The sequence below is a fragment of the Sceloporus occidentalis genome, unplaced genomic scaffold (assembly GCF_023333645.1).
Source record: "Sceloporus occidentalis isolate IW3139 unplaced genomic scaffold, rSceOcc1.0.p SCAF_7, whole genome shotgun sequence".
NCBI classification, from domain to species: Eukaryota; Metazoa; Chordata; class Lepidosauria; order Squamata; family Phrynosomatidae; genus Sceloporus; species Sceloporus occidentalis.
This window is the reverse complement of record NW_028316987.1, coordinates 80,950,702-80,964,182: the sequence shown is the minus strand read 5'-3', so window position 1 is coordinate 80,964,182 and position 13,481 is coordinate 80,950,702. Positions and strand designations below refer to the sequence as shown.

Here is a 13,481-nt window from a genome sequence, read left to right as displayed (position 1 = left end):
TTATACTAAAAAGCAAGGCATTCTAAAAGGCCATTTTTCAAATTAACACAATAGCTGGACTGCACTCTGACCTAATTTATATGTAATATTTGAAAGTTTAGAATCTGACTCCAAGGGACTTTGCATCTCTTTCAATCACACATTCCTCTTTCTTGTAGAATTTAGATTACCTTTTTATTTTGAAACCATTTGAACTTATCAAAAATATCTCAGGAACGCACTTGCTTCCTCCCATTTGAAAAACTGCAGTATTGTAAATCTTGCACCTTTTTCTATTACCTAGATTACTGAAGCATTCTCATATTCTCAAATGTTTACTGAATTACTCATGAGAAGATAGCAGCAGTACTGGAAATGCTGACGTCAATAAGGAGGAGAACCAACTACAGCCCTGGCATTTGAATGCTTACACAAATTCTCTGTTACTGGAAACAGACGGCCTGCTGGACAATTTGAGCAAATAGGGAAACACAGTTTTTTAGCATGGAAACTATCAGACACACAGAAAGCCAGCTTCTCTCTTAGACAGTATATTTCAGATAAATAGGCATTCAAGTATTCTGCAGCTCCAACTGTATGCTCAGTATTCTATGTTTATTGAAAACATAATTTAAGTAAATACATAACACATATTAGAGCAGGTATTGGGCATCAGCACAGGGTGTGGGGAGCAACTCTCCCTTCACACCCCGCAGGCCACACTGGAAGGAACATGACTTCATTTCCAGACTTTTAAAAACCATTCTGACTGATTTTGGCCAGTTTTGAAAGTTTTATTTTGTGGATGTTAGGGGTGTCAGGGATGGTGAGTGAATGTTGCTTTGACCATGGGGTACAAATAATGACCCAATAATTGGCATGTAGAAAAAAAACTGGGGGACTCAGGGACTTTGGGAATATTTTGGAGGGGACTCAGGGGGCAAAAAGGAGGGATTAAGGGCCATATGATTTACAGCAAGGCTGGGCCTGGGTCCCACACAGTTCAAAAGAAGAACAGGGTACAGACTTGATACACTTTGGCCTGTTACAGACTGCCAAAATAAAGCTGCTTCGAGTCTCTTTGGAGGTATGCTATTTAAATGATGCATGGGTCCTAAGAATCTGGAAGCTGCACCAAAGCTTCACTACAGTGCTTAGGAATGTAGTGTGGCTTTGGTGCGACCTCCGGACTCTTAGGACCCATGCATCATTTAAATAGCATACCTCCAAAGAGACTCGAAGCAGCTTTATTTTGGCAGTCTGTAACAGGCCTTTATAAAGAGGATGGGGAGCCTTGGTGACTCCAGAGGCCAGTCCCCGCCCCCCAAAGGAATCTTTTCTAAGTCATGTATATATGTGCACACACAATGCTCAAAAACTTTTGAATACATCGATGGAAAACATGCAGCCCTCCAGATGCTGTCAAACTGCAACTTCCAACATCCCTCAGCACTGACTATTCCAGCTATAGCTGCTGGGAGTTGCAGTTCAACAGCATCTAGTGTGCTACACAATTCCTTGTTGTTAACTGTAATCAGGTCAATTTCAGCTTATGGCAACTCCATGAACAAGAGACCTCCAAGTCATCCTATCACCAAAGGCCCTGCTCAGGTCTTGCAAATTCAGGGCTGTGGCTTCCTCAGTTTAGTCTATCTATCTTGAATGTGGTTTGTTCCTCTTTTCCCAATACCTTTTACCTTACCAAGATTTATTGTCTTTTCTAGTGAGTTGTGTATTTTCATGTTACATCAAAATCATGTTGCCTTCCCCTGACTATCTGCCATACTTTGGGTTGGATCAGCAGATTGAGGGAATTCAAACTGTGTCCTAAAAACTTTAATATATCCATTTTTAAATGTTCTCTGTACATTATCTGTCAGAATATCATTACCTTCATATTGTTAGCTTGGGACTGAAACTAAGAGCAGCTTGCTTAATTCTTTCTAGACTTGTTCACAGGCGAGTTTTAACTGCGTCTTCTTCATGACTCTCAACTTGTGCTTAGCCTGTACATTATACTAAGGACCCAAGATGTCACAAGGAAAAAGAAAAGCAATGAGTGGATCTCAAACTGGGGTTTGTGCTGCCTGCTTATAAATGAATGCTTCTGCACAATAAAATCTTATACAGAAAAGTAAGTCTTTCCTTTGAATTAGAGAAAGAGACTACTGGGTCTTGGAAGGCTGGTGTAATCCAAAAGTTTAATTTAAAAAATCCAAGAAAAGCTGTCAAACCTACTTGGGGTTTGAGCTCTAACTTTAAAATGAATATTCTTAAGGAGAGTCTTGCCATTTTCAATTTCAATTTCAAATTCCTGACGCAACACAAGACTTTTGATCCTCTAGAGTAAGGCACCTTTACATTGTTTCTTTTAAGTCTTCCCACCTTATCTTCCAAACAGCTCTTGGAAGTGTACACCAAATTATCCTACTGCACCTGAACAATATCTGTAGATCTATTAGTGAATTACATGGTGATGATTCTATGGTCTATCAATACTTGCTCCATTAAACCATTCCAGCTGGTGTACTGCAAACCTGCAAGCAGAACTTGTATTATCTGCAATAACTTGTTAGGCAGGGGCTTTCAAATAAACAGAACATTTAAAATTACCTGAGCTATAGTGGAGATTTGATTTTGGCTAGGTGGAGACTGTATATTAGCAGAATCACTTTCGGCAACAGAGTCTGCTGCACTGCCATCTTGTTGTGATTCACCTGTTTCCATGGTCATTTGTCTAAAAATAAGAGAGAATAACAGGAGAGAAAGAGACAAAGAAGAAACAAGTGAGGATAGAAAAAACTATATAAAAACAATTATATCGTTATTACTTCAACTCTTTATTTCTCCTGTCTAAAATTTTGCTGCAGAGACTAAAATGCCACAGTAGTTCCAATCTTATAGATCCATAAAAAGTTTCAATATAATCACCATCAGCTGAAAACCCAACTTGCATCTTTCCTGAGATACCATTTTGTCAAGAGGAAACATTTTTCAGGGCTCAGAGTAAGACATATCCACTTCAGCTCAAGTAGTGAGATATTGAGAGGCTATATACCCCAAAGGCACCAGATCCCATGCTATCTGGGAAGCTTAACAGGGTCATCTCTAGTTAGTACTTGGATGGGAGACCACCAACGAATACCAGGTGCTATAAGCTATATTTCAGAGGAAGGCACAAGCAAACTCTTGAGTATTCCTTGTCTAAGAAAACCCTAGGAAATTCATGGAGCCACTAAATGTCAACAGGTAACTTAAAGGCACATAAATACGCAGTGGGATATTTAAGTACTATAATCCAGGATGTGATATCTTGGGATGAAAGTTGTTTATGAAAGCCACCATGATTACTATCTGAAGAATGTACCCCATGACATTCTGCAAAATTAGGATATTGGGATATTATAGTATCAAGGTGACAAAGGAAACCAATATTAAAAGTATCCAAACACACCCTACATATGGAAAATTGGCCTTTCCCCCTCGCAACCATGAACTGTTTCTGTGTTACTGTGTTCTTTCTAGCTGTGAGCAAAACCTCTCTCTTCTGTGGTAGCTGTATAGACAGAACCAACAGATTCTGTAACACATTTCTAAAAATACAGACATTCACTTTATACAGAAGCCTATTCACTCCACTGATTTGAAGTTTGCTATGATCCATGATACACTACTAAGAAAAAAAAAATCTTAAGCAGCTGGAACTGGGACAAAGAGACTCAAATTCATAACACTTAGGAAATCTCGATCTTAGTTCGTCCAATAAATTAATCAGAGCTCCTAATGCATGCCAGACCTTTTCAGTTAAGCACTGCATTACACTGTCCCTACTAATGTAGCCCATCTTGTTTTTAATCATACTGTAGAACATTGCCACACACTGTTATCTGAATATTAAGTTACACAAACCCAATCATTAAGCGATAACTTCATTTATACTTCTATGAGGCAGTGTTGCAGCTATATGGCTATTCATATACAGATTAGTATTATAATTGTATTTACGGATTATTTTCATGTCTGCAAAAAAGCTGTAGCAACCATATCACTATCCTCAGCCTAATCCAGCAGCAGTGGCCACATGTAAAGGGTCAAAGGGCCATTTCTGACCCTTCTCACTCTATAAAGGCTGCATTGCCATTTGGGGAAACAAGAAGCAATGTTCCAGTTTCTTTGGTTTATTTTCTGGAGCTTCACAGTGTTGTGCCCTGGAACACAAAACTGTACTCTCCAAAATATCTGAACAGAAGGGCTTGGAGGGTCCAGGAGCTACAGAGTATCCTCCAGTCAGATGTGGCCCACACAATCCTCACACCACCAACAAAGGAAACTTTATCAGTGAGTGACCCAGTCTGCGTTTAAGAAGTGTGGCTATATGAAGATGGATCTCATTATAGTGGTAGTTTAAATATCTTTGGGACACCTGCATCCCTGCATGGAGAAATCTTCCATACACTAGTTACCACGAATTATTCTGCCTCTCCCAGAAAAATCTCCTGTCTCCCAAGTAATGAATACACATTACAGCCTAATTTTAAATGTAAATCTTATTTGTTGAATTGAATCAAACTGAGCGCAAGAGCTCTTTTATTACATACATTTCCTGTCTCCTGCCCACCATGCATGTGCTTGGTTACTTTTTCAATTTATGAGTTATTCCTGTTAAAACGAGACATGCCTGTAAGTACAGAAATGTTTTAACAATCACTAAATCTACAATGGCTACCTTATGTTAATTCTTGCATGCTGTTTTTTGCCACACTTGCTCATTATGATTGTTTTGAAAAGGAGACTTCTTTCTTCTCCAGGCCAAGCTTCCTTCTACTGAACCTTGCAGTGGAGTTATGTTCCACTTGTGATGTCACAGCTACTGCCATGACAACTAACACTCACCATGTTACAAACACAGTACACAAGGTTTACTTGAAAATCATGCAGAAATATTGTGGCACTGAGAAAAAAAGGATTTTGTTTGATCACACACAGAAGACTTGATAAGTGTTATGGAACACTTCAAGTCATGAAAAAAGTATAAAAGAATTTTAGCTATGCTTCTAAATATATTTGTTGCAGTACAAGGTTTTGTGACTTGGTGCACCCAGGTATAAGGTTAATTCATGAGGCCTCAGACTCACAGACTGCATCCGCACTACAGAAATAATCCTGGTTGACACCACTTTAATTGCTATGGCTCAATGCTATGGAATTCTGGGAATGGTAGTTTGTTGTGGTAACATTCCCAGAATCCCACAGCATTGAGCCATGGCAGTTAAAGTGGTATCAGCCAGGGTTATTTCTGCAGTGCAGATGCACCACAATAGTTGTTCAATTTTCTATAGCAAACTCTGTCTTTGTGTCTGAACAATGCTCTTCTGCTGTCAAGAATGGCAGGCCATTCTGGTACATATTGCAGAACACATGTTCAACTGACATGTTGTATTTGCTATAGGGCTTCACTGTCACCACATGTGGACTCAGGGCATCAAAAGAAACACTCACCCATCACAATGCAAGAGTGTAACACAAAGAAGAGCAGCCTCAGACTTGGAAAATGAACCTTTATTTTTGAGAAGAAAACCCACATAAGGGAAAAGAAGGAAAAAGAGGGAGACACCCCACTAACCAGAATGGGGACGTAATATTTAATAATGAATGCAGCTGCATAATTAAACAGTGAAAATGCACAGGGGTGAGCCAGTTACACCATAAGCAAAAGTTTAATTACATTTACAGCATTTATTTTTTTTTTTGGTAAATTGGAAAGTAATCATTTAATCACATTCAGTTTTTAGATACAAACAAATACTGGGGCAAAGTTTTTTCTTCATGTCTCTGTGGCCAAACAGGGAAAAGTTGTTTCTTTCCATCATTCACTGATTCAAGAAAAAGCTGAATTGGGATATGTTCACAAATTTCAATACATAATCAGAGGCTATGAACAGAGATAATGGCTTCTTGGTACACAGCATGTATTTCATTAGTTACCCATGTAACATGGATTTTCCTCAGAAAACGTCCCACAATTGTGAAATTATTTAAATGTCAGTGTTGTTAATGCTGTACTCCAACAGTACGTCTAAACAGTACATCTGAAATCCATGAAAGCTCATGCTAACATTAGTCCCAAAGGTGCTACTAGATTCCCTCATTATTTTTCTGAAGCAGACTAACAGCTAATGGCTATGAAATGCTGAAATACCCATCCAAAATTGCTGCATTTTTGAACTCTGCATTTCATATTCACATTGTTATAGTCATCTACGTGTCACTCCTTCACAGGTATTGGAGCTGCAAGGTAGCCCATGAAATATTTAAAGTGTGAAAATACCAATGTCAAATATAAATTTTTGCACTGCAGTGAAAAGTTTTCTCTACTACAGTGAGTTTGGTGGTAAAGGGATGAATATCAAGCAACAGAACTACTCAAACAGAATGCATTCCTCCTCTAATGTAATTTACACAGTAGTGTTTATTAGAAGCACTTTTACATTTTTTAGACTGAGCTTTAAAATCAACCCAAAAAGCATGTCTTACACGCTGATACACTGGAGGTAAGTAGCAATGAATTGCTATTACTTTTATCTGTACAATAATGATTAAGAAAAGGACCAAACTACCTTTCATGTGTCAGTGCATACTTTTAGGATAAAGAATCCAAATTCTTACTTTTATGTGCTCCCAAATACTTTTTGGCTGCTGTGCTAAGTGCTGCGACATAATCTGATCTTGATCCCAGCACGAAAACCAGCCCTGACAGATTTAGTATTTAAACAAATCGTAGCCTTATGATGCCACAAAACTCTTTGTTGCTTTGATGGAACAAGCTAACATGGCTAATCCACTGAAAATCCCCATTGTAACATGACATTGACGTTTCTTCCGTGCCTCTCTGCTCCCTATTCCTTGTCATTAAAGTTGAAGGGGATCGTTTGCCCTGTGATTTCTATGAACCAATTGCTAGTGCTCTATAAATAACAGCAATAAAACTATACTTCAAGAAGAGTTATATAACCTCAAATCTTGCTTCCAGTTTTGTAACATTATCTTGAGTAGATTAGTCTAATTTTCTCTCTCTTTCTTATTCTGCACAAACAACGGACTACTAAACTTTCTTATTTTAACAGTACTGTGAAGAAAGAGGCACTGTGAAACCCAAGGTTATTACAGGAAAAAGATACATTCAAGGAAACAGAAACAAAAACTTTGTATACACTGTCCACAAGGATAAGACATGGCTCACAGGATACAAAGTGGCTCCATGCACTCTTACACAAGTGTTTAAAACAGCAAAAGAGAAAGCAGGGCAAAAGACTAGGGTCCAAAACAACACTGCAGAAATAATCCAGTTTGAGACCGCTTTGACTGCTCTGGCTCAGTGCTAGGGAATCTTGGGAATTGAAGTTTACTGTGGCACCAGAGCTCTCTGACAGAGAAGGCTAGCTGTCTCACAAAACTACAGTTTCCAGGAATTCCTAGCCCTAGTTAAAGCAGTCTCAAACTGGATTATTTCTGCAGTGTGTTTTTGGCCTAGATTGATTAGAAAGCTCCTTTGTATCTGATCTTGCCCTTCCTTTTTGGCCTTTGCTATTATACCCTACAGTCTGATCATTCATTTCTAACAGAAACTTGTTTTTCACTTCAAGATCACCTAATGATTTCTTGCAGACCTTTCCTTCCTCAGCCTTGTTTGGAACATGGTGCCTTCAGTTCCTTGCATTTTCTTCAGGATCTGTTGCAAAGTGTTTAACTCATTAGTTAAACAAAAGAATTAACTTATCATGTATTGTGCAACATTTACAACAGAAGAGGGCAAAGTGGGGCCCTGGGAAAACAGGCAGCCCTCAGGCAGCTCTGTGCCCCATTCCCCTGGACACCCCTTTTTCTATTTTTTTATTTTTAAAAAGGAGAGGTGAACTGCTGCTCCAGGAACTTTTTTATATACAACAATGCCAGTTTATCAAATGTCTTTCATTTCTGGGTTCTGTTTTTTTCCCCCACTGTTCATGGAGCCTCAATGGTCCCTGGAGCAGCAAACTGTCCCCTCCAAACCTACTGGGACCTCACCTCTAAAAGCCACATCACCTCAAACAGCTAAAAATAAGTTTCTGAAAAGTACTGCAATAAGGCATTTTCTCCTACCCCCTCCATACACAAAACCTCTCTCTAACTGATATTAGCAATTATTATACTTTCTAAGCTCATCCTTTTATAATTTTACAGTAGTTTGAACAGCATTTCACAGTCTGTGTATTACAAAGAAAGAATGATAAAACATTTTATTACTTTATTTTCCTTTTCAAATCGAGGCTTTACTCAAAGTCAGACAACAAGGTCTTAGCAGAAGCATAGACAGAACACATTCAACAGGATCCAAATCCAAAACTCTTGCCTCTGATTACAATGGACTTCCCTTTGTTTTATTTCCAATTCCACTCAATGTTACTCACAGCAAACAACCAAGCATGCTACTATTAAACTGCCTGCCCCATTCACTCCTTGCCAATGTATCAGTTCCCTTACTTTTGCCCTTTCTGACCTCTTTTAAAGTTTTTGGCCACCCTCAAAAGCCCCAAACCCAGAAGCAAAGAGGAATTTCCCTGATAACAAGGCAATGAAAACATCAGAGTATAATAACAAAACAAAACAAAATAAAAAAAGAGCAAGCAAGGAGTAACCCTTATCAGTTAAGCGCCAGATGGGTCAGGAATGTGTAGCCTTTGGAGATAGACTTTCATTAACTTTAACTAGCACAGCCAATCGTGAGATAACAAGAGTACAGTCCGGCAACATCTGAAGGGCCATATACTCCCTTTTTGCATTACAAAGCAAGTTTTATTCCCTATAACTTATTCAGATGTACTTCTGCATGGAGATAATTTTCCACTAGCCTACCGGTGCTACTGATACCTCCCTGAGAGCAAGTACTACTGACTACAGTGGGACTTGCTCCAAGTAATGATACAGAACAGGTCTGCAAAACCTAACTAAGGCTGCTGCCACACTGAGGAAATAAAGCAATGTGACACCACTAACTTGTGTTGCTCAATGTCATGGGATTCTAGGATCTGTAGTTTATAACAATACAGTCTGCCTTTCTTATACACGGAGTTTTTAGATACGGATTCAAGTATCTACAGTTTGAATTTTTTTTTAAAAAAAAAGTATAGATTTCAAATATCAAACCTTGATTTTCCATTTTTTATAAGGGACACCATTTTGCAATGTCATTATATTTAATGGGACTTGAGCATCCATGGATTTTGTTATACAAGGGGGATCTTGGAACCAAACCCCAGCGGATAACAAGGGTCCACTGTATAATATTTATTTATACCCCGTTCTTCAGCCAAAAGGCTATCAGAGTGGCTCACATATTGTTAATTAGACATCTGGTGAGGACCCAAAGCTCCCTGACAGGAAAAACTGAATATCTCACAAAACTACAAATCCCAGAATTCCATAGAATGGAGTCATTTCAGTTAAAGTGGTGTCAAACTGCATTATTGCTGCAGTGTGACAACAGCCTAAGAAACACTTCCCTATTAACCAGGATAAAAACATACTGAGTAAAGACGTGTACAATCACACCGTGTTTTACAGTTAGTCTCAAAGGTGCTACAAGATCTCTCTACATACTGAATCCGCAGACTAAGACAGCTATATCTTTGAATTCTACTATGTTTTACTGCTAGTGTTGCTGCTTTTTTAAAAAAATAAAATAAAACCCTGCCTACAAAGCAGTGCTTCTCGACTTTTGGCCTTTCAGATGTTTTGGACTTCAGCCACCAGAACCTATCATTATTGGCCATGCTAGTGAATAATAATAATACCTTGGCTCAGATATTGATCAAAACAGAGACTGCAGCCAAGAAATTAGAAGATTAGGAATGGGAAGGGCAGCTATGAAGGAACTGGACAGGATCCTAAAGTGTAAAGATGTAACTCTGGACACTAAAGTGAGGATTGTACAAGCTATAGTATTCCCCATCACCATGTACAGATGTGAGAGCTGGACACTGAAGAAAGCCAAGAGAAATAAAATAAACTCATCTGAGATGTGGTGCTGGAGAAGCATGCTGAGAATAGCATGGATGGCCAAGAAGACAAAGAGGTTCTAGAACAGATCAAGACTGATCTCTCCCTGGAATCCAAGATGATCAAACAGGCTGGTACTTTGGTCACTTCGTGAAAAGGCATGGCTCATGAGAAAAGACAATAATGCTAGGAAAAGTGCAAGACAGTAGAGAGAAAGACCACATGGAAGATAGATGGACTCAAACAGAGAGCTTGCAGGATCTGAGCAGAGCAATGGAGGAGAGGGGGTCTTGGAGATGTCTCACCCACAGGGTACATGAGTACAGGTCAATTTGGGGACAGTTAACAACAATAACAAATGAGCATGCAAAAGGATCTTGCAGCACCTTTGAGACTAAATGAAAGAAAGAAGCTAGTAGCATGAACTGCTGAGAACACTGTGGGCAAACAAATGGGTCATTGAAAAGATCAAGCCTAAATACACCTATGAATTCACCAGGAAGACAAGATGATTAAACTGAGGCTGTCATACGTCAGGCAAAGGAATGACACAACAGAAAAAGACAATAATGAAAGGAAAGGTAGAGGCTAGGTTGAAGATAGAGGGCCTTGGAGCTCTCTCATCCACAAGAGTCAAGGCTGACTGGAGGGCAACTAACAACAACAACAACATGAGCTTTCCTAGATTTGAGCCTACTTCCTCATGCATCTGTCTAGGCTCAAGTCTAGGAAAGCTCATGCTTTGTTGCTGTGTGCCTTCAAGTCAAGTCCAGCTTATGGTGAGACAATCATGGGGTTTTCTTGGCAAGTTTTGTTCCAAGGAGGTTTGCCACCGCTTTCACATGAAGCTGAGAGAATGTGACGTGCCCAAGGTCACCCATTGGGTTTCATGGCCAAGCTGGGAATTGAAGCCTGGTCTCCAGAGTCAGAGTCCAAAACTCAAACCACTATGCCATGCTGGCCACCTGCTATTTTCCAGATAGCCTCAAAGGTGCCATAAGATCCCTTTGCATATTGATTTTCCTGACTAACATGGCTATGCTTCAACCGGTACTTGCAATTAATATTTTCTTATACCACATCCAGGGTCACCAGACACCCTCATTTTCCAAGACATGTCATATATTTCAACAGTCTGTCCAGAAGGAATTTCAAATTGTCCTCCATTTTGTCCTCCTTTGCAGTTATTATGACATCTGATCACCCTGAACCAGAAGTCCCGACCGCAAAGGAGCCTAGTTCCTCCTCATGCATCTGAAGAAGCAGACCAAGTCTAGGAAAACTCATACTACAGCGTCTTTCCTTTCAGTCAGTCTCAAAAGGTGCTACAAGATCCATTTGCACACTGATTTTCCAGACTCTCTGCCTTTGAGCAATGAAGGAGAGGGAGGAAAGGGATGCCACTCTGCATATGTGCAGGGGCACTCTGGATTTCCCACCAGCTGGGATACAAAAAGGTTCTGGCATAGGTGAAAGGACTTTTCCTTTGGGTCTTATTTACCTCTGGCCAGCCTGCCTTCCAAGGAGCCAGCATGGTGCAATGGTTTCAGTGTCGGACTATGACTCTGGAGACTAGGGTTCAGATCTCTGCTCATCCATGGGAACCTATTGGGTGACCTTAGGCATGTCACACTCTCTCAGCCTCAGAGGAATGCAAAGGTAAACTCCCTCTGAACAAATCTTGCCAAGAGAAGCTCATAATAGGCCTGTCTTTGTTGTTGTGTGCCTTCAAGTTGTTTCTGATTTAGGCATGTCACACTCTCTCAGCCTCAGATAAAGTGAAAAACCCCTGTGAACAAATCTTGCCAAGAGAACCCCATGATAGGTCTGCTTTGTTGTTGTTATGTGCCATGGAGGCAAACCTATCCTGGTGCTTTCTTGGAAAGATTTGTCCTGGGGAGGTTCAACACTTCCTTCCCCCTGAGGCTGAGAGCATGTGACTTCCCAAAGGCACCCAATGGGTTTCACGGCTGAGATGGAAGTCTCCTTAGGGCCTCCCTAAGCTGGAAATGACCTGGAAGCACACCACCGCAACAACAACAACAACAAATGCAACAAACTGCCACACCAAATGCACTTTCGATAATGATAGGGTTTGAGTGTTGGACTAACAAGGGTTTGGAGACCAGGGTTCAATTCCCAGCTTGGGCCTGAAAACCACTGGGTGGCCTTGGGGCAAGTTGTCACACTCTCTCAGCCTAAGAGGCTGGTGTTCATACACACACACACACATAAATACACACCTACATATAGTATACAGAGTGTGTAGGTATCTGTGTATATACATATACATACATGTACAGTATGTGTGCATATATATATATACACACACACACACATGTACATGCAAACATAGTGTGCGCATCTGCCTATATACATATACATACATGCACATACATACATAGACACGTGTATATATATACATATATACACACACATACACACACACAGTCTACAGTGTGAGCATGTATGTATCTGTGTATATACATACACATATAAACACACACACACATGGTATACAGTGTGTGCGTATGTATGTGTGTGTGTGTACGCATACTTATACGCACATACAGTGTGCTTTGGGGTAAGTCGTCACACTCTCTCAGCCTCAGAGGGGGGGCTGCCAGGGAAAAGGAACCCATTTCCTGTCGAGAAAAAGTTGGAAAGGACTTGCAGGCTGCATCCACACTAGAGAAATAACCCGGTTTGGTCCCGCTTTGACTCTTTTTCTGGCTCAAGGCTATGGAATTCTGGGAGTTGGGAGTCTGTTGTGTTTGCTCCGCTCCGGGCCCCACAACAAACTCCAACTCCCAGAATTCCGTAGCTTTAGAGCCAGAGCCAGAGCTTAAGCGGGGCCAAAGCGTGCTGCTCCTCTGCGTCCCTTCAGCTTCGGCGCTGCTCCTCCTCCTCCTCCTGGGCAACGGCCCCCAAGCAAGCCAGCCAGCAAGCCAGGAGGAGGGCTGGCGCTGCCTGCCTTGCGCCTGTGTCCCCGCCCCCTCCTGCGACTCACCCTCGTACGTGGCGCCCCCGTCACAGGGAAGAGGGGATTGGGCCGGGCCAGGCCGCGCGTCGCCCCCACGTCAGCGCTGATGCCGCCGCGCCGTCACCGCGGGGGGCGCTCAGGAAATGGCGGCCGACGCCGCAGCAGACGCCGACTCCCCCCCCTCTCTCTCCTTCCCTCGCTCTCGCTCACACCTGGCGAGGGGGCGTGGCCACGGCTCGCGCGCGAAGCTCCGCCTCCCTCCTCTCCCTTCGCCTCTCCTCCTTCCACCGCCATCGCTGGAGGCCGACGCCCATTGGCTGCTGGCCAAGGCCCCAACGGCTGGGGCTCGCGCTAACCGCCGGCGCCGGCTCCTGATTGGCTGAGCGTCCAGCGCGCGGGGTGGGAGGGGGAGCAGGGCCAAGAGGAGGAGGAACAGCGACGGCAGCAAGGAAGGAATCGCTTTTAGTTTTGGTTGCCTTTTGCG

General features: G+C 41.6%; 1 protein-coding gene across 3 annotated transcripts in view; it reads right to left on the bottom strand.

The window, feature by feature from the left end:
- CREM (cAMP responsive element modulator) overlaps window positions 1-13,261 on the bottom strand; it is a 41,247-nt gene extending 27,986 nt beyond the window's left edge. For 2 of the 3 annotated variants that reach the window (XM_089533498.1, XM_089533497.1), the window contains exons 1-2: window positions 4,706-4,764; window positions 2,593-2,716 (exon numbers count right to left, since the gene is read on the bottom strand). In XM_089533498.1, coding sequence (XP_089389624.1) covers window positions 2,593-2,716; window positions 4,706-4,749 — 168 coding nt within the window. In that variant the 5' untranslated portion in view covers window positions 4,750-4,764. Of the gene's footprint in view, window positions 1-2,592; window positions 2,717-4,705; window positions 4,765-13,024 lie in introns of those variants that run through there. The other variant, XM_089533499.1, reaches the window with a different exon arrangement.
- Between the last annotated feature and the right edge of the window lie 220 nt (window positions 13,262-13,481).